Source organism: Mus pahari, chromosome 14 (genome assembly GCF_900095145.1).
Source record: "Mus pahari chromosome 14, PAHARI_EIJ_v1.1, whole genome shotgun sequence".
NCBI lineage: Eukaryota > Metazoa > Chordata > Mammalia > Rodentia > Muridae > Mus > Mus pahari.
This window is the reverse complement of record NC_034603.1, coordinates 68,252,280-68,272,935: the sequence shown is the minus strand read 5'-3', so window position 1 is coordinate 68,272,935 and position 20,656 is coordinate 68,252,280. Positions and strand designations below refer to the sequence as shown.

Sequence of the window (20,656 nt, the reverse complement as noted above, 5' to 3'; positions counted from 1 at the left end):
TGAAAACTGAGCTGCCAGGTCAATAAGCAGAGAAGAGCATGCGCGTGGTAGGCTGTCTCCATGCGGGTGGAGGAGCCGCCGGTGGCTGGATAGGCCGTGGGTACAGGGATGGGCGTGGGGGCCCCTGCTTCCACCTGTGTGCACATTGTTTCCTGGTGAGTGTGGAGAGTCCTGACAGGCATGGGAGCAAAGCACTAACTAGACCATAGGTCTTGTGCATTTAAACTGGTGAGGAGTGGGAGGAGTTTTTTGTCTGGACTGAGTTACTTAGCATTTAGGAAGTGGAGGCAAGGAGCTATAATGGGTACAATGGTAGCCTTCATAAATCTATGTGGATAAAACCCACAGTTTAAAAGTAAAATGGACATGACTGTACTATTTAGTGTGGAGATATATATATATATATATATATATATATATATATATATATATATATATATATATTTGTGCTGTGAGCGTTCAGATTCCTTCTCCTCTTGAGGGATAGTGAGCAAAACCCACTCTGGAGCTCTATTTTCTATCCCTATTAAAGCACTTTTATGTTGTGAAACTATATTGCATTTATCAAAATAAGGCAATTACCACTTTGTATTTACCAGCTATTACCAGCTTCAAATAGTGTGCTATTTAAAAAAAAAAAATACCATGACAGCTTAGAATTGGAAACAAAAATATTCTGACCAAAAAAAAAAAAATATTCTGACAAATTCTCAGAGCTCAGCATTCCACTCTTTAATAAAGACTAAGAACAAATATAAAACCTAAAACACACATTGCCTTTATACAGTGCAGCTCCGCATAGTTCTTCTGTTTCTGCAATATTGTTTTTACATCTTTTGAAGCTGGGCACACCTTTACGACCAACACTCAGGAGGTAAAGACAGGTGAATTTCTGTGAGTTCAAGGTTAGCTGGTCTACATGTTAAGTTGCAGACCAGCCAGGGCTACTGAGTGAGACTCAGTCTCAAAAAATAAACAAAGGTGTTTGGGTTTTTTTGGTTCGTTTGAGAGAGAGAGAGAGAGAGAGAGAGAGAGAGAGAGAGAGAGAGAGAGAGAGACTGACTGACTCATCCTGTAAACCCGGGCGGGCCTTAAACATTGTTCTCTTTACCCAGTGCTGGGATTGCAGATGTTAAGCTGTTTCTCTCTTAAAACAACAATAAACTCCCGAAGTATGCTCAGCCAACAGGACAGATAATAGATTTGTGTATTTGTTCATTTAGCATATCGGTTCCCTACCAGTGTAGGTCACAACCCTTTTGGGGGTTGAATGACCTTTTCACAGGGTCATCTAAGACCATCGGAAAACACAGATATTTACATTACGATTCATAACAGCAAAATTACAGTTATGAAGTAGCAATGAAATAATTTTATAGTTGGGGGCCACCACATCATGAGGAACTGTATTAAAGGGTTGTAGCGTTAGGAAGGGTGAGAACCACAGATTTAGCAAATGCTTGTTTACTACTCTCTGTGCTGAGCTGCTACACATGCACTTTGGGGACAGGGCAGTAAGACATGTCTTCTTCTATTGGAGTTCAGTGAGAGAACACAAATTAAAGCAAAAGAAAACTAGACAGAAAAATGACAGGCCTGTGTGATGAAAAAGAGACCACCCACATAGAGTCACCCAAGTTATACAGTTATAGTTGATGAGCTCACTTAAGATGTTTCATTCTCAGTTGGGTGGTGGTGGCACACGCCTTTAATCCCAGCACATCGGAGGCAGAGGCAGGCGAATTTCTGAGTTTAAGGCCAGCCTGATCTATAGAGTGAGTTCCAGGACAGCCAGAGCTACACAGAGAAACCTTGTCTCGAAAAAAAAAAAAAAAATGTTGCATTCTACACCATAGAATTTCTTCTTCTTTTTAAAAAAGAGTTATTTATTTATTTATTTATTTATTTATTTATTTATTTATTATGTATATGAGTACACTGTAACTGTACAGATGGTTGTGAGCCATCATGTGGTTACTGGGAATTGAACTCAGGACTTCTGCTCGCTCTGGCCCAAAGATTTATTTATTTTTATATGTAAGTACACTGTAGCTTTCTTCAGACACACCAGAAGAGGGAGTCAGATCTCATTACGGATACTTGTGAGCCACCATGTGGTCACTGGGAGTTGAACTCAGGACCTTTGGAAGAGCAGTCAGTGCTCTTAATTAACACCTGAGCCATCTCTCCAGCCCTCCACCGTAGAATTTCATATCGATGTTATGTCCTGTAATAACTTTGGAAAGAGCTGATCTGGAGCTGGAGAGACGGCTCAGTTTTTAAGAGGCTGTCCTTCCAGAGGACCCACATGGCAACTCACAGCCATCTGTAACTCCAGTTCTAGGAGACCCCCTCTTCTGGTCTCCACAGGCACTGCACACATGTGGTCCACAGACCTAAATGCAGGCAAACACCCACACATTAAATAAATATAGAAAATATATATATCTTTAAAAAGGAAAAAGCGGACATGTCCAATTGTGTTTGCTCATACTTGTTTATTAAAGCAACAACAACAGAATGGTACTGCTTATCTGCTAAGCACCTATGTACAGAAAGTCGTCGTGTGTTTAGAATGACTTCCCCTTCCTTAGTAAAGATGATGCATGCCAGACAGTGGTGAGTGGATGGGAGGAGAGAGTGAGCACCGTGCTATTTTACACCAGGGGATTGGGGAGAGGGCTTGGAACCTTCCCTCTATGTTCCTTCTTTTGTCTTGGGTCAGTTCAGCAGGTAAATTTGCAGACACAAGAGATTTTGGAATCACTAAAATTTTCATTAAGGGAGCTACAGTGAGGCCCCACTTCCATCTTGTCCTAGGGCTGAGTGTGTGGACGTGCATATATGGATCTGAGTGTGTGTGTGTGTGTGTGTGTGTGTGTGTGTTCACTTATGGAGGCTTGAGCTATTCACCTCTTAATTTTATTTTTGAAACAGGGTCTCACTATGTTGCCCTGGCTGGCCTGAAACTTGCTATATAGACCAGGCTGACCCTCAAACTCATGAACAGCCATCTAACTCTGCCTTGTGACTATGACACTGTACGCAGCCCCCTCCCTCACTGTCTTTTGAGAGAGTTTCTAATCTCCTGGAGTTGTTCAGTTAGGTCCTGTCTCCATCCCCCAGCTCTGAGATTACTAGTGTCCACCAATCTGCCTGGCTTTTTACCTGGATTCTAGGATTTGAAATTGTGTCCTCATGCTTGCGAGGCAAACCCTGGCTGAATCATCTTCCTAGCCCAGTCCGCATTTGTTTGTTTTCATGTATGTATGTTGACTTGCTGTGTCGGAATGTTCTTGCACGCACGTATGTTTGTGCACTATGTGCGTGCAGTGCCCTTGAAGGCCAGAGGAGGGCATCAGATCCTCTGGATCTGGAGTTACAGATGGTTGTGAGCCATCAGGCAGGTGCTGGGAAACGAACCCAGGTCCCCCTTAAGACCACCAGTGCTCTTAACTCCTGAGCCATCTCTCCAGCACCCGCTCCTCATTCTTAACTGAGAAAGTCTGCTCCTCAGAGCCCCACTCTTCATCTGTTGGGCCTCTGCATACTTAAATCTCCAGTCTCCTCCATTCCTAATCTCTTTAACCTCCCTCCAAAATCATGAGCTGCTCTTGATCTGATTTGGAGACTTCGCTAAAACATTGTACGGATGTTTGACTGGGATGCAGAATTGCTCTCCTGTCCCAGTTTTCCTCTGATGAACTCACACTCACTGAGTATTTTTCAGTATTGGGAAAATCTCACTGCTGTCTCAGCCCTGGAGCCTGAAAGCTCCAAGTTAAACCATCCAAGTGTCCTATAGCAGCACACACATCTAAAATAGGTAACCAGCACCACACCCCACACCTCACTGCTGGCTAACTGACCTGTCCCATAAATAGCTCAGTGTTACTCGATCAGACAGCCACTGCTCACAGAGAGAGAGATCTTTGTTTTCTGGCACACATGTGCAGTCTCTGGCAGTCAACAAAACCCAGGTCCGGTGCACTGGACCATGGCTGTAACATAATCCTTAGGCGAACTGTGAAAATCAGTAGCTAAGTCATTTTCAGATTGGATTCAAGACACCCAGTTCCGTATTACCAAAAGCAGTGTTGCAGCTAGGCTGGTTTTAATGTCTCCCTCCTATTAACATAGCTTCTCCTCTCTGGGGAGTCTCAGGTCTCTGCCAAATGCACTAAATTCTCAGGTCTGTCCGAAAAAGTTCCTAGTAGTTTCGGAAAGCATCTGTTTGTTTGTTTGTTTGTTTGTTTGTTTGTTTGTTTGTTTGCATCATGCAGCTGTCTTCAGACACAGTAGATCCCATGACAGATGGTTGTGAGCTATCATGAACTTAGGACCTCTGGAAGTACAGTCAGTGCTCTTAACTGCTGAGCCATCTCTCCAGCCCCCAGAAAGCCATCTTCTAAAGTGTGTTTTTGTTGGTGCCGCTTGTTTTGGTTTTGATGTTGTTTCTTTAAGAAAGAGTCACAGGAAGGCCAAGATGGCCTTGAACTCTTGATCCTTCTGCCTTCATGGCCTGAGTTCTGGGATTAAAGGCTCTACTACAAGAGCCCGTTAAAAACAAAACAAAACAAAACAAAACAAAACAGATAATCTCACTATTGCTGAGACTAGTGGCTCAAGCCTGTAATCTTAGGTTAAATTAGAAGACAGCAAATTTAGTGGGCCATGGTGGCACACGCCTTTAATCCCAGCACTTGAGAGGCAGAAGAAGGCGGATTTCTGAGTTCGAGGCCAGCCTGGTCTACAAAGTGAATTCCAGGACAGCCAGGGCTACACAGAGAAACCCTGTCTCGAAAAACCAAAAAAAAAAAAAAAAAAAAAAAAAAAAAAAAAAAAAAAAAAAAAAAAAAAAAAAAGAGCACTGACTGCTCTTCCAAAGGTCCTGAGTTCAAATCCCAGCAACCACATGGTGGCTNACAACCATCTATAATAAGATCCGATGCCCTCTTCTGGGATGTGTGAAGACAGCTACAGTGTACTTACATATAACAATAAATAAATCTTAAAAAAAAAAAAAAAAAGACAAGTTTGGGGTCAGCTACAGAGCGAGTGAATAGTCAGCCTACACAGCTTAGTGAGACGCGGTCTCCCAATAGAAAGTCCAAAAGAGGCCTGGCCTGGACTATAGGCCAGCCATGGCGCTCTTGCCTAAGCCTGGCCCAGGTCATAGGTTCCATCTCCATGACAAAAGGAGAACAGCAATAAACCCTACAGGAAACCATCCCTGCCACTCACCATCCTAACACAGAAGCAGTCCATGCTTCCCGAGTCCATTTCTGTGTCGAACTGTGTGTATGTGCAAATTCCATAGCAGTCACTCCAGAGGTGAACAAATGTTGGGGAGCTTGGCCAGAGAAGCCTCTGCTCTGGATAAGAGTATGGCTACTAAGCCACTAAGATAACACGCAGGCCTCTGTCTGTCCCGAGCTTCACCGGTCCTTCAGATCCTGTTCAGATGATAGCATCTTTCATTTCACAAAACCCAAATACCAAACCTAGAGTTATTTTTCGGTTCGCTCCGCCGATCACTCACGATGACTGTTGGAAGGATGCTCATCACCCATGGCGGTTTCAAGCAAACGCCAAGACCAGGTCTAGGATATTAAAGCTGTTCGCGACGCCTTCCCGAATGCTGGTTTTTATGGTTCTGCCTTTTGTGCTGCCATAGTCAGTGCTTCATAGATCCATCTGGGGCCCTTCCCATGGCCGTGCTGAGTGTCTGCATTTTGGAAACATGATAAAGCTGGAAGTCAGTTCGAGAATATTGATCCTGGGTAGCTGAGATGGTTCAGTGGGTAAAGGCGGTTACCAAGCAACCTGGCAACCTCGAACCCACATAAAGGCGCAAGGAGAGAAACAGCCCCACGAAGTCATCCATTGACCTCTACACAGTCACCGCGGCATGTGTGCGCCTGCACACACATCACATACGATAATCAAGAACAATTTTTTTTACCGGTTTGACCTTTAGTGTACCAAAAGGAAGAGAAACCATTCACTTTTAAACCCCGTGCGTATTTACTCCAGTGGCTTCGAAAGGGATGGGGACTAGAAACAAACAAACAAGCAAGCAAACAAATAAATCAAGGTCTTTATTTAACAGGTTGTGAAACATGGCTATGTGGATACAGGCTCAGCAGCTCCAGGGCGATGCCCTTCATCAGATGCAGGCCTTGTACGGCCAGCATTTCCCCATTGAGGTGCGACATTATTTATCGCAGTGGATCGAAAGCCAAGCCTGGTAGGTGAACAGCTTCTATATCATCTTTTGGGAAGTACAAGGATATTGAACTTTGATGAGAAAAATGTTATAACTGAGACTTTAAAAGTTGTGAGTAACCTAGGCTTAGTGGTTCCTGCCTGTAACCGTCATGATCCTAGCTGAGGCAGAAGGGTTGCAAGTTTGAGGCCAGCCTGAACTGCAGAGTGAGACCCTGTCCCTATCTTTGAAGAAGAGGAGGAGGAGGAGGAGGAGGAGGAGGAGGAGCTGTGTGTTGGACTGGGTGTGTAGCTCCGTGGTAAAGTACAGGCATGAAGCTCTAGGTTCAGCCCTTAGGGCCTGTCTCCAAGAAAAGCTGTTTGAAAATCTTCATGTAATCCATAAAAAGGTGTTCAGCCTTCTTTTAGATGCAGGGAGATGAAATAATTCTTGGAGTTTTAATTTTTGTTTTTTTTTTAAATTATGAATATATGTGCATGTCTGTGTATGGATGCATACACATGAGGGCACATATCTGCAGAGGCCAGAAAACAGCTGGAGCTGGCATTTCAAATGGTTCCAGTGTGGCTGCTGGGATCGGAACTCGGGTCCTCCGGAAGAGCAGGAAGCTCTTTTAACCACTCAGGCATCTCTCCAGCCTCTGAGCTTGCCTTGATTTGTTTTGTTTGTTTGTTTTTGAGACAAGGTCTCTCACTTTTTGAGACAGGCCCTGGCTGTCCAAGAACTCAAAAGTGCTGAGATTAAAGGCAAGAACCATGCCTGGCTTTTTTTTTTTTTCCAAGGTAAAGTTGCACCATGTAGTTATGGGTGACCTGCATTCATTATATAGACCAGACTAGTCTTAGACTCAAGATCAGCCTTTGTCTCCCATGTGCTAAAATTTATATCTTATAAATCAGATATTTAGCATATTGATTTAATAATCAATACATTCATAGCTCTCTGGTTTTTTGTTTTTTTCTGAGACAGGGTCTCATACTATGTAGCTCTGGCTGTCCCGGAACTCACTCTGTAGACCAGGCTGGCCTTGAATTCACAGAGATCCACCTCCCTCTGCCTCCTAAGTGCTGGGATTAAAGGCCTGTGCCATTACACCTGGATTGAAACATTCATATTTTAAATTTGTATTTACATATACAACAAAAATACTCTAAAATATTAACAATAAAGCAAGATGGCTCAGTGAGTTAAAATACAAAACAAAACAAATAAACAAAAAACTAGACACCAACCCTGATGTCCTTAATTTGGATGTCAAACCCCACATGGTAGATGAAACTGGCTCCCGAAAGTTGTTCTGTGACCTCCACACTGTGCTGTGGCATCCATATTGAGACACACACAGACATACACTAAATGGTTTTTCTTTTCTTTTCTTTCTTTTCTTTTTTTTAAAGATTTTTTTATTTTAAATTTATGTGAGTTCACTGTGGCTGTCTTCAGACACACCAGAAGAGGGCATCAGATCTTATTACAGATGGTTGTGAGCCACCATGTGGTTGCTGGGAATTGAACTCAGGACCTCTGGAAGAGTAGTCAGTGCTCTTAACCACTGAGCCATCTCTCCAGCCCCAGTTTTTTTGTTTTGTTTTGTTTTGTTTTTTTCTTTTTAAAAACTAATAATGATTACATTTCAGTGTTGACTTAGCTAACATTTTAATCTTTATTATGAATTATATACTTGAGCTTTAAAATTGTTCGATTGGTATAACGCAGTCCAGTAGCAATGCATCTTACCGTGCAGTGCTAGGGCAAGGCTTGCAGCACACAAGACAGCTGTACCACTAAGTGGTTGCCTCCTCAGTCCTGCCACATCCTCACTAGCCATCAGCGGTGCCCAGCAGTGCGCAGGGCAGGGAGTTTGCCCGTTGGCCTCAGTCTGTCCGTGAGTGTTACAAGTTCATCAGACTAACCAGGCTTTGACCAGGGTGATGAGCTCCTCTTTGGAGAGCCAGCCGTGTTGCTGCTGGGAGAAGGCTGTCCGTACCCACTGGAGATGCTGCCTTACAGTAATTGCTACAGCTTGTTAGCAAGGCTCCATTCAGAAACAAGCCTGCCAATGGAAGGCAATTTTTCTAGGCAATTAAAAAAAAAAAAAAGCCCAGCTTCATATAATTAAAAGGGAGAAAAAACTGGTTAAATATGAGAACATCAAACATACCTCGGTTAGGCCAGTCCTTTTCCTTTTCTTTCTGTTTTAATGATTTGGGGGATTTCGGAAAATATTAATAGGAAGTTTCTGCTGATTTAAAATCTCACTTAGAGGCTAGATCAGCGGTAGAGCATTCGTCCAGCTAAGCAGACTGGCTCCATACCACAGAAGAGAGAACAAGAGCCAGCTTTCATTTATTTGAGTACAGCAGCGCATTCCTGTAATTCCAGCTACTCAGGAAGCTGAGGCAGGGGAATTACTTAAGCCTAGGAACTTGAGACAGTCCTAGGCAGATGGGCTTTCAACCAGCAGATCTCCTGAGTATTCTACTTATTGAATAAGCTTTGGAAAATTGGGGTTGATATTAAGGAAAACCTGGGTTTTAGTTAGGGTTCCCCCCCCCCCAATAAAAAAAAAAAAAAGATATCAACGAAGAGTTTCCAGCTCTTCGTATTGAAGCTGTCATGAAGTCTCTGGTTGTAGGCTATGGTTGAGTCCAAGTTGAGAACCAGACTGCTGTGTTCTGTTCAAAGACTGGATCCTCTCAACAGTGGGCTTCCAGTCAGAACAGAGGGGCAAGGCTGTGCCTGCAGCCCGTCTAGCCTTCCACTTAATACATATTTTCTTCAACACATAGAGTATACATTTCTAAAAAGTGGCTTTATCACTACTCTTTCCAGACACAGGTCTGGTGGTCTCTGGTGCGCCTTGGCCTGGCTGTTTGTCACCAGCCACTTGCTAACTGCAGGGATTTGTGGGTGGCTGTGTTTTAGCTGCCGCTGGCTCTCTTCCCTGGCTGTGGACCTGGTCAGCAGTAATTAGATATTATTTCAGCCTGACAGCTGTTTGGTTTGTCAGCGCACTAAGTCACTTGAGTATTACCCAGCAGCAATTGTTGCCTAACTTGGTAGACAAAAATCTTTAAAGGACAAAAGAAAGAAGATAAAGAGGAAGTGGACCCTGTCACCATCTGAACAACTCTGAGTGACACGAGGTCCGGGGACTGGCTTCTCGCCTTCACTGGAGGAGCCAGTGTTACTTCCAAGTCCCGTATCTGCAGTGATGACAGACAATTCTCCTGGGCGTGAATACAGGACCTTTCTGATGCCTCCCTTCCAGGGTCCCTTAGGAAGGGCAGCGACTGGGGGCCTGGAACCAGTCAAGGTTGGAAAGAACATGCAGAACTATATACCCTGTCCCATAAACCCTAGAGATATGAGTATAAACTGGAAGTTAGAAGACCCCTTATTCCCTTCATTCCTAGGAGGGGGTGGGCTAATATCAGAGTCAGTCAGTAAAGGAAAGGTAAAGAAAGACGTAGAGAAAGAAGTGTAAAGTTCAGCTAAGAAAATTGTAGAGTCAGGCATTGTAGACATTTACCCAACTTATGTCGGGGTGCTTCTTAACATGTGAATTATAGAAGAAATCATGTTTCAGACTCCCATGATGGCTCATACCTATAATCCCAGCACCCACAAAACAAATGTAATATGTAAAGGCTGCATGTGTACAGGCTCCTGTGCATGTATATATACAGATTGTGTAATTTTTTTCCCCTAGGGACTCAATAGATCTTGATAATCCACAGGAGAACATTAAGGCCACCCAGCTCCTGGAGGGCCTGGTGCAGGAGCTGCAGAAGAAGGCGGAACACCAGGTGGGGGAAGATGGGTTTTTGCTGAAGATCAAGCTGGGGCACTATGCCACACAGCTCCAGGTGGGTGCAAACGCTGGCCACACTTAGGCCCTGCCCTCTTGAGGACTTGTTCATTTAGTTTTCTGTAGACACGTGTTCTGATCTTTAACCAGCATCGTAGACATGTGTGTTTCACGCACATGGTTTTGATTGACTTTGCGGTTGTGGCTGTCACCTTCTTTGAGACAAGAGTCTCACCGTGGAGCTGGAGAATTGGTTCTGTGGTTAAGAGTGCTTCCTGTTTGTCTTAGGGTTATTATTGCTGTGATGAAACACTATGACCAAAAGTGAATTGAGGAGAAGAGGGTTTATCTGGCTTACACTTCCACATCACTGTTCGTCACTGGAGGAAGTCGGGACAGGAACCCAAACAAAGCAGGAAGCTGGTGGCAGAAGCTGATGCAGAGGCCATAGAGGAATGCTGCTTACTGGCTTGCTCAGCCTGCTTTCTCATAGCTCCCAAAACCACCAGCCCAGGGGCGGCCCCACCCACAATGAGCTGGGCCCTCCCACATCAATCACTGATTAACAAAATGCCCTATAAGCTTGCCTACAGCCCAATTCTATCATAAGAAGGCATTTTTCTCCTTTGAGGCGCCCTCTTCTGATGACTCTAGTTTGTGGCAGGTTGATAGAAAACCAGCCAGCACACTGCTGTTGTAGAGGACCTGGGGTCAGCTCTCAGCACCCACATCAGGAAACTCACAGTAACCTGTAACTCCAGCTCCAGGGGCTTGGAGCCCTCTTCTGACCTCAATAGGCATCCACCCACAAGGGACATACAGACACAAAAATAAAATAGAAACTAATCTTTATTAAAAAGAAATGAAAAGCTTCACTATTCAGGTCAGATTGGCCACAAACTGGGAATCCTCCTGCATCGGTTCCACTCCACCCCCAGTGTGGGTTGTAGGTAAGCACCACTCCCAGCCATGACCTTCACTCTCTTTTAACTTCTTATTTCAAAATAATTTTGAATTTGCAGAAAGTTGCAGCAGAGGTACAATAAGCCACCTTCATATGCTCAGGTTCATTTACATTTTCATCTCTCTCTCACATTCCTCTCTCCCTTTCCCTACATACACACACACACACACACACACACACACCCCTTCACGTACACATGTACACATACACACATACTCATACAATACACACACATATTTACACAATACACACACATACACACATACACACAGACACAGACATACAGACACATACACACATATACCTTTACATACACACGTACATACACACACACACTCACACCTTCACGTACACATGTACACATACACACTCACACACATACACACATATACAACACACATACATACTTACACAATACACACACAGACACACAGACACACAGACTCAGACATACAAACACATACACACACATACCTTCAGGTATACATGTATACACATATACACACACACTGTTTTTAGTTGAGAGTAAATTACATGCAATCTGTCTTTCCCCTGAGTATCTTGGCGCATATGTTCTAAGAACATGAACCTCCCTTACAGGGTCACAATTCAGTTATCAAGTTTAGTGTGTTTAACAGTCACACAAACTTTTTCTTACTATTCTGTCTCGATTATCCATTTGTCAACTGACTCATAAGGGTCCCTCCAGTCCAGGGTCCAGTCCAAGGCCTCATATGATATCTAGTTGACATATCTCTTTAATGTTTTATCTGGTTTGGTTTCAATTTTGTGACGTGTCTGTTTTGGAGATAGGGCCTCCATAGTGTTGTAGCCCATGCTAGTCTTGAACAGTCATCTTGAGCAGTCATCTTGTCCCAGCTGTCCTACCCACCTTTCCCTTTTCTTTAACCTTATGTCGGCTTTGACATTAACATTTTAAAATAATCACTTATTTCCTTACTTTTAATATTTTTACATTTTATTTTTAAACTTGTGTGTGGGTATGTGCACATGAGTGTAGTGCCCTCAGGGGCCAGAAGAGGGCATCATATCTCCTGGACTTGGAGTTACAGATGGTTGTGAGCTGTAATTGAGGTGCTGGGAATTGAACTCTGGTCTTCTGTAAGAGCAGTATGAGATAGGGCCTCACCATGTTTTCTAAGCTGATCTCAAACTCTAAATAACTGGTGCATTGTCCTTCTGCAATGCCCCATCCAGAGAAAGAAGATGCCCATCTTCCCTCACTGTGACAGTAATTCTGATTCTAACTGACAGGAAATTTCAGAGTCCTGTGTCTCGTCTGCTGTGGCCTTTTAAAGACTCGCCCGTTTCCAAGAACGTTGCTGTAGTGCTTTTGGCATTAAGATTCAGAAAGTGAAGCAGCCTTACCTTCGTACTACAATTGCATTTTCATTATGTCTTTCTCTCCTTCCTGCCCACATGGGGGAACAGCACTGCCCATGACTCCATGGTTACCGCATCTCTATCATGAGTGCTCCCCGCCCTGAGTCGGGCTAACCCACCACAGAGTGGAGCAAAGTGACGTCTGCTGTTTGTCTGCTGTTGTCCTCTTTCAGAGCACATACGACCGCTGCCCCATGGAGCTGGTTCGCTGTATCCGGCACATTCTGTACAACGAACAGAGGCTGGTTCGTGAAGCCAACAACGTGAGTGTGCCCATGAGTGTGGGAGAAGAGCTGGGGAGCTCTTCTTGAACCGTTTCCCCTTGGACCCCACTTTGTTGAGGTGACTCAATAGGCACTAGTGTCTCTTTAGGGAGCTGATCTTAGCTTTATAACTTAAGTGAGGCTACAACCACAAAGCAAGGCTAACTGACTTAGCCCCACGCAAATCATTTCTGTCTTGAAGCGTGCTCACAATCAGGGAGATTTCTTCACACTCTCTGGGCCAGCTGCTGAAAGAGTGGGTCACACCTAGTCACTTAAACAGCCAGCTCCACAGGGGCCTTGTGCATGCCTCCCCCATAACGTCCTCTGAGGGGCTACAGACACCTAGGAGCCTTCGGGTGTGGCGTCGTCCACAGCAGAAGCAAATGGGTAGCAAGTGACTTCATCACCAGACTGCCCTGAGGTAGATACAGACCATGAATTATTCCCAATGTGTCCCCAGCGAGGTCACAGTCGTGGTATTGGATCAATGAATGAATGTGGAATCAGGGTTATAATCATCAGGAGGAAGACTCAAGCGACCTCTGGGGCATGTGGAGTTCTAGTTTCTCAAAGAATTGGGCACATCCTCTGTGGGACTCTCATGTGGAGGCCAGAGCTGAAACAGAAGGTTTTTACCGTGAAGAGAGCCTGTCGGGTCACCCGCCTCCACTCGCTTTCCCTTCTACCCCGATTCTCAGACGTGGCATTTGTGATTTCTTCTGACCTCAGATTTAACTTTGGGGGGGTCTTAGCTTCACCTGAGGACTAAGACAGAAGGCTTCCTCCCACCCTCCCACACTGGATCTCCCCATCTGTCCCCAGGGAAGCTCTCCAGCTGGAAGTCTTGCTGACGCCATGTCCCAGAAGCACCTTCAGATCAACCAAACGTTTGAGGAGCTGCGCCTGATCACACAGGACACGGAGAACGAGCTGAAGAAGCTGCAGCAGACCCAAGAGTACTTCATCATCCAGTACCAGGAGAGCCTGCGGATCCAGGGTGAGGCTGGCAGTGGGGTCCTGGACACTCCAGGGGGAGGGAGTAAGGTCTAGGAGCAGACTCCGAGGAAGCAGAAGAGAACCTGGTTCCGTCCGGAGCCTTGCCTTTGTCTGAGCGGAGTGGAACCAGTCAGGCTGAAGAAGGAGCTGGGTAGCTCAGGGAGAGTGTGGGGTCTCACTCAGGTCTTCCTGTTCTCATGAAGTTTGGGGTAACTATGGAAGATGTTTCCTTTTTGAGGTTTAAGGTGTTCGTGGGCTGGAGAGATGGCTCAGCAATGGAAAGCACTGACTGCTCCTCCAGAGGGCCTGGGTTCAATTCCCAGGAACCACATGGCAGCTCGCAACCATCTATAACTGTAGTCCCATAGCAGCCAATGCCCTCTTATGGTGTGCATACATGCAGACAAAATACCCGTATGTATAAGTAAATAAATCTTTGCCAGGCATGGTGGCTCACATCTTTAATCCTAGCACTTGGGAGGCAGAGGAAGGTGACTCTGTGAGTTTGAAGACAGCCTGGACTACAAAGAGAGTTCCAGGACAACCAGGACTATTACTCAGAGAAACCCTGTCTCAAAAAAACAAACAAAAAGCTTTCATAGTTTAATAAATAGCTTACAGAGGACATAATATAATTGTATAGAGTAAACATTTTCTTTTTTTTTTTTAAAGATTTATTTATTTATTTATTATATGTAAGTACACCATAGCTGTCTTCAGACACACCAGAAGAGGGCGTCAGATCTCATTACAGATGGTTATGAGCCACCATGTGGTTACTGGGATTTGAACTCATGACCTTCAGAAGAGTAATCAGTGCTCTTAACCATCCTGCCAGCCCCAGAGTAAACATTTTTAGAGTAATCGTTTGTTTGTTTGTTTTAGACAGGGTTTCTCTGTGTAATAGCCCTGGGTGTCCTGAGACTCACTTTGTAGACCAGGCTAGTCTCAAACTAAGAGATCCCCCTGCCTCTACCTCCTGAGTGCTGATATCAAAGGCGTGTGCCACCACTGCCCAGCCTAGTGTAGGCATTTTATGAATGCAGCCTTGCTGGAATGGTAAGTGGGAAGTACATCACATGTAGGAGTGCGGGTGTAGTGCAGACGTAGAAAGCTTTCCTAACATGTGAGAGTCTGGCCTCCATCCCCAGCATTGAAGAATCTCTATCTGTGATGCCTGCCATTGAGTTGTATGCAGTTATTCAGGACTTTCCTGTGACCCTGTATGCCTTCTGGACAGTGTTCCCTAGCCTTTGTTCTAAGGCACACAGAATTTGAGAATTCTTCCAAGAGTTGTGGAGCCTCCGCAGCGCTCCCTCTTAACCCTAAGCTTTCTTCTCTATGTGTGCATGCCTGCCTCAGACGTGCAGAGGGGGCTGGGGCCATGGCTCAAGTGATGAAGAGCACTGGCCTCTTTTGCATAGGAGTTGGATTTGGTTCCCAGAATGCACTTGGTGGCTCAAAACAGTCTGTAACTCCACTTCCAAGTAATCCAGTACCCTCTTCTGACCTCTGTGGGCACCAGGCATGCACACGGTCCACAGACATACACGTATGCAAAACACTCATACACGGGCAATAAATCTAAAACCAATTTTAAAAATAAGAATCTCAGAAGAAGCCTGTCCCCACACCCACATAGACGTAGCCTGTGTCTTCTAAGGTCATGTGTGTAAAGCATAGCACATTGCTCTGTTGACATTATTTACTGCCTCCCAGGCTTCCCAGATTATAAATCATTAAGAAAGAACTCTGTCTTTTAGCTCTGTACCCTGAGGCCAGCATAAATTATTGTTGCGGGCTTATCCTGGCTGTCTTAATGTTGCTTTTGTCTGTCCTAGCTTGTGTGTCCCTGGGGCAAAGACAAGGTCAATGTGACATGGTTTTCAGAGGCCAGCCATGAACTTCAATGAGACATGCCCGTATGCACAAATTCTTGGCAAGACCAGAATAAGGATGCTGGGCTAGTCAAGGGCCACTGGAGGGAACAATAATGCCAGTACTCCGGTCTTTTTCTGGGCGTGGAGCAAGGAACAAGAAAGGTTTGCAGGCAGTGATGGTGGACAGGTAGTTCAACCCTGGACATACTTGATGGAGCAGAGCCAATGAGGACTATTTATGTAACTCTGTGTCCTGCTTCTGTCTCCCGGGTCTGTCCATTCGTATTGAAATGTACCAAAAGAAACTGAAGATGTAGCTGAGTTGGGGGAGTGCTTGCCTAGCATGCAACAAAACTAGCTTTATCCCCAGAGCAGCCACCTGAGCTGCTGTCAAGATTCTCCCTTCACAGACGGGAGACGGAAGCATGGGAAAGATAGGGATATACCCAAGTGCGACCAGCTGATAAACCACAGGGCCACTTGCACACACAGGCTAACTTCAAACCTATGGGGAAGGCAGGATGCCCTCTGTGTGGGGAATGTGGAGGCACATACTACTAAGCAGTTGCTTCCCCAACAAACACCTGCTCCCAGCCTAGGAGAGGCCAGGTCAGGAGAACCTTGATCCACCTACATCATGGGACACCCATTGCTAGCTGGAACCGTGACTTACTGTTGATGGGGTGTATAGACGACCCTGAGAGCAGGTGATCCTTCAGACTTCTCACTGGACACAAGAGTTGATGGTGGTGGGTGTCCTGTCCCCTCCTCCAGCTCAGTTTGCCCAGCTGGGCCAGCTGAACCCCCAGGAGCGCATGAGCAGGGAGACGGCCCTTCAGCAGAAGCAAGTGTCCCTGGAGACCTGGCTGCAGCGAGAGGCACAGACACTGCAGCAGTACCGAGTGGTTAGTGCGCCCTGCGTCCCTCTGCCCTGGAGGGAGCTCTGTCACCTGAGATTGAGGGCACCAGGTGGGGGACAGAGCCTGGATGGGAGCAGGGCTGCTCTCTCCTGGGGTGGAGTGGGCATGAAAGGGCCAGGCCCTGGGTTCTAGGCCAGGCTTTGAGGAATGCTCGCCAGGAGCCAGAGAGCCACTGTTCCCTCGCACAGGAGCTGGCTGAGAAGCACCAGAAGACCCTGCAGCTGCTGCGGAAGCAGCAGACAATCATCCTGGATGACGAGCTGATCCAGTGGAAGCGGAGGCAGCAGCTGGCCGGGAACGGGGGTCCCCCCGAAGGCAGCCTGGATGTGCTGCAGTCCTGGTGAGGGTTAGAGGTGGGCGGGGTGGGCAGCTTAGGAGAGGNTGCCAGCTGCCTCTTCTGTCCCTGCCTTGGNGTGAGCAGCAGATTCCCACTGTCTGTGACAGCTCTCACTTTAGCAGTANCTTGGCTCCTGATGGGACTCNGCTCCTCAGACCTGTGCCACCTCCCACAAGGGACAGTGGTGCCTTGGGATGGGCAGAGCTACCCTTGAGCTGGTTGGTTCCAAGTTGGGGCCACCCTGACCGTCCTCTGCTTTGGAAAGTGGGACTCTGCTCTGTGTGCCTGTGCAGGATAGCGGTGGACAAGGCCAGCACCTTTCTGGGGGGTGCTTTTCTGGGAAGGAGGAAGAGTAGCATGCATCTTCCTCCCCTGGCCTGGGCTGGAACAGCAGCCACCGTCCNCCTGAAGGCCCTGGGCTCCTTGCAGGTGTGAGAAGCTGGCCGAGATCATCTGGCAGAACCGGCAGCAGATCCGCAGGGCTGAGCACCTGTGCCAGCAGCTGCCCATCCCAGGCCCCGTGGAGGAGATGCTGGCTGAGGTCAACGCCACCATCACGGACATCATCTCAGCCCTGGTCACCAGGTGACGGCTGCCTCCTGGCCATGCTCAGAGGGACATGGTAGTTCCTGGGGTGGACATGTTGAGGCCCTGGAGCTGTCCAAACCCAGAGCTCTGCCACCTGAACCCCCCCCATCCTGCTTGGCTGCCCCTCCCCTGCCTACTATAGCTCTGCTGCTGTGGCTGTCCTGGCCCAGTGTGTGTTGGGGACACTGCAGGAANCACCATAGTCACCAGCCTCCCTCACACCTGTCTTCAACCACCATGCCCTCCCCTGGAACAAGGCCAGGCGCCCTCCTCCTCTGCCTGTCTTCCTTCTCCCATCAGGTCCCACAGGAAGCCCNTCCCTCCTAGCNNGCCTCCCAGCTCTCTTCCCTGAGCCAGCATGTGGCAACTGTCTGGTCACTTGTGTTCCTCCCCCGCAGCACNTTCATCATCGAGAAGCAGCCTCCTCAGGTCCTGAAGACCCAGACCAAGTTTGCGGCCACCGTGCGCCTGCTGGTGGGTGGGAAGCTGAATGTGCACATGAACCCCCCGCAGGTGAAGGCGACCATCATCAGTGAGCAGCAGGCCAAGTCCCTGCTCAAGAATGAGAACACCCGCAAGTGAGTGTGCTTCAGTGTCCCCTACTTGTCACTCTTCCTTGGTCCATGAGATGGAAGATACAAATCTCCTCTAAGGTCTGTTCTCTCTGGCTCTTCTGGACCCTAAAATGAAGGGATTATTATTATTATTATTATTATTATTAAAGATGGTATCATTGCATTAGCAGCAGCAGAGTCGTTAGAGCCACAGTGGGTGGGGAAGGGCAGAGGAGAAGGAGGCTCTGGGTTTGGATAGCTCCTGGGCCTAACATGCAGGAAGTGTTGCAGTGTGCAGTCTGTGTCTTGTCTCAGTAGCTAAGTTCCTCTTGGTGGCCGCTGTTCCCAGCAGCCCCCTTGGTTTCTGGCCCCAACTTTCTCTATGCCCAAGTGTCTGCAGCTCTTCTTCTGTCTGATCTGCAGTGATTACAGCGGCGAGATCCTGAACAACTGTTGTGTCATGGAGTACCACCAGGCCACAGGCACTCTCAGCGCCCACTTCAGAAACATGGTGAGGACTTGGGAGAGGCACAGTGGACGCTCCCTTAATGTCTCGGGCCACCTCATCTTCTGCTTCTCCTCTGCAGTCCCTGAAACGAATCAAGAGGTCTGACCGCCGTGGTGCAGAGTCAGTAACAGAAGAGAAGTTCACAATCCTGTTTGACTCACAGTTCAGCGTCGGTGGAAATGAGCTGGTCTTTCAAGTCAAGGTAAAACCCTCTCCCGGTCAGCATGGATGCATGTGTGTGCAGTGTGTGTGCCCTATGTGTAGCATGTATGTGGTGTATATACTCAGAATGCATGCAAATAAATATACAGCATATATCCCATATGTGTATTGTGTGTATGTGCAGTATGTATAAAATGTATATAGTATGTTAGTACACATAGTATATGTGGTATATAGATCATGTGCATGTTTATGTAATATGTATACAGTTTGTGTACAATGTGTGTACATAGTGTGTGTATATACAGTATGTGTATATGTATATTGTGCATGTACAGTATATATAGCTGTATATATGTATATATGTATACCTGTAGCATGTGTATATACAATGTATATATAGTATGTTACAGTGTGTATGAGTATATACAGTGTGCATAGTATGTATATACTGTGCTTGCATATAGTATATGACCACAGTGTGCATGTATATTTACAGAGTGGATATGCTGGGTGTATACCAAGTATGTGTGTCAGATGTATTTGTGTGTGCAGTATACATGGGCAGGGTGTGTATGATGTATATATGCAGTACATGTGTATAGATTGTATATATAATATAGATGTATGTTCATTTATACAGTGTGACTGTTCATGCTGGTTTTTGTTTTGTTTTATTTTGTTTTGCCCAGAGTTGTGGACCCATACGTCTTCCTTTTCACTGTTGATAAATGGGAAATGGAGAGACCCTTGTCCTCAGAGCTATTATTTTTTTCAAGTCCTCTTTAGGTACAAACAGTAACATACTGAAACAGCTAGAAAGATGCCCGGGACTGACGTGACACATGGGAGCCACTCAGTGTGGATGCAGGAAAGGATTGCAGTTTTGTGGTTGTGTGGTTGTGTGGTTTTATATCTGCTTGTTTAGTGGATTGGGTTTTTGTTTGTTTATGAAAGATGACCTTACTATGTAGCTCTGACAGCCTAAAACGTACCCTGTAGCCCAGGCTAGCCTTGATCTCGATGTCCTGCCTCAGGGTCTAGTGTTGGGATTACAAGCATGTGATGTTTTAAACGTTCCTCCCGTGGCCTTTACTAGAAGTGTCTCCTTAGCCTTTCTCTTTTCCCTCTCTTGATCTTCATGTATTTGTGAGGAAGTTGCTCCATCCTTCAGAATATCTAAGTGACCTCACCTATAAAATATCTACACTTACAGCTAGGCTCTGTGGCACACACTTGTAATGTTAGTCCCTTGGAGGGCTGAGGCAGGAGGCAGATACAGATGGATCTCTGTGAGTTCAAGGCCAGCCTGGTCCTCAAGAGTAAGTTTCAGAGCAGGCAAATCTACACAGAGAAACCCTGTCCCAAAAAGCAACCAAAAAAATATATAAAAGTTTGGACAAAAGCTGAGCCTGGCAGCAGTGTGTGCATGCCTGTGATCCCCGAACTTGAAGAATTAGAAGTAAAAGCAGAAGGATCAGGGGTTCAAGGCCAGCCTCAGCTTCGTAGGGAATTTGAGGTTAGTGCATGCTTTGTGAACTTTTTTTCTCAAAAAATAAAAAAAAACTGATTACCGATTACTCAGGTCAGGCTGAGCTATGTAATGATTTGAAGTAAAGGACAGCCTAGACTATAATGGGAGATTTTTTTTTCCCCAAAAGGAAAAATTAGTTTGTTAGAGAGTTAGAGAAACAGGTAGACAGATTAAATCTCTCAGCCTCTTAAGCTTATGCCCCAACTGTTCCCGGCGCCACTTCTTTGAGTGTACCACTGAAACTGGGGTGATCAGGAAACCAGACAAAAGGAGAAGAAAACAACGCTCAATCCCTCTCTGTCTTCCAGACCTTGTCACTCCCGGTGGTGGTGATTGTTCACGGCAGCCAGGACAACAATGCCACAGCTACTGTCCTCTGGGACAACGCTTTTGCAGAGCCTGTAAGTGGATTCCGTGGTCTGTGGGTCTTCCGATCTCAAGACTGAGGTCATGGATCAATCTCTCCTGTGTTCAGTGTGTGTGTGTGTGTGTGTGTGTGTGTG

The 20,656-nt window shown here is 46.2% G+C and overlaps 1 protein-coding gene across 4 annotated transcripts in view; it reads left to right on the top strand.

The window, feature by feature from the left end:
- Stat5b (signal transducer and activator of transcription 5B) overlaps window positions 1-20,656 on the top strand; it is a 69,738-nt gene that overhangs the window by 35,948 nt on the left and 13,134 nt on the right. For 3 of the 4 annotated variants that reach the window (XM_021211484.2, XM_021211483.2, XM_029545743.1), the window contains exons 2-12: window positions 6,113-6,250; window positions 9,942-10,098; window positions 12,582-12,671; window positions 13,497-13,671; window positions 16,325-16,455; window positions 16,659-16,810; window positions 17,237-17,392; window positions 17,794-17,973; window positions 18,373-18,460; window positions 18,537-18,659; window positions 20,462-20,554. In XM_021211484.2, coding sequence (XP_021067143.1) covers window positions 6,123-6,250; window positions 9,942-10,098; window positions 12,582-12,671; window positions 13,497-13,671; window positions 16,325-16,455; window positions 16,659-16,810; window positions 17,237-17,392; window positions 17,794-17,973; window positions 18,373-18,460; window positions 18,537-18,659; window positions 20,462-20,554 — 1,473 coding nt within the window. In that variant the 5' untranslated portion in view covers window positions 6,113-6,122. Of the gene's footprint in view, window positions 1-6,112; window positions 6,251-9,941; window positions 10,099-12,581; window positions 12,672-13,496; window positions 13,672-16,324; window positions 16,456-16,658; window positions 16,811-17,236; window positions 17,393-17,793; window positions 17,974-18,372; window positions 18,461-18,536; window positions 18,660-20,461; window positions 20,555-20,656 lie in introns of those variants that run through there. The other variant, XM_029545744.1, reaches the window with a different exon arrangement.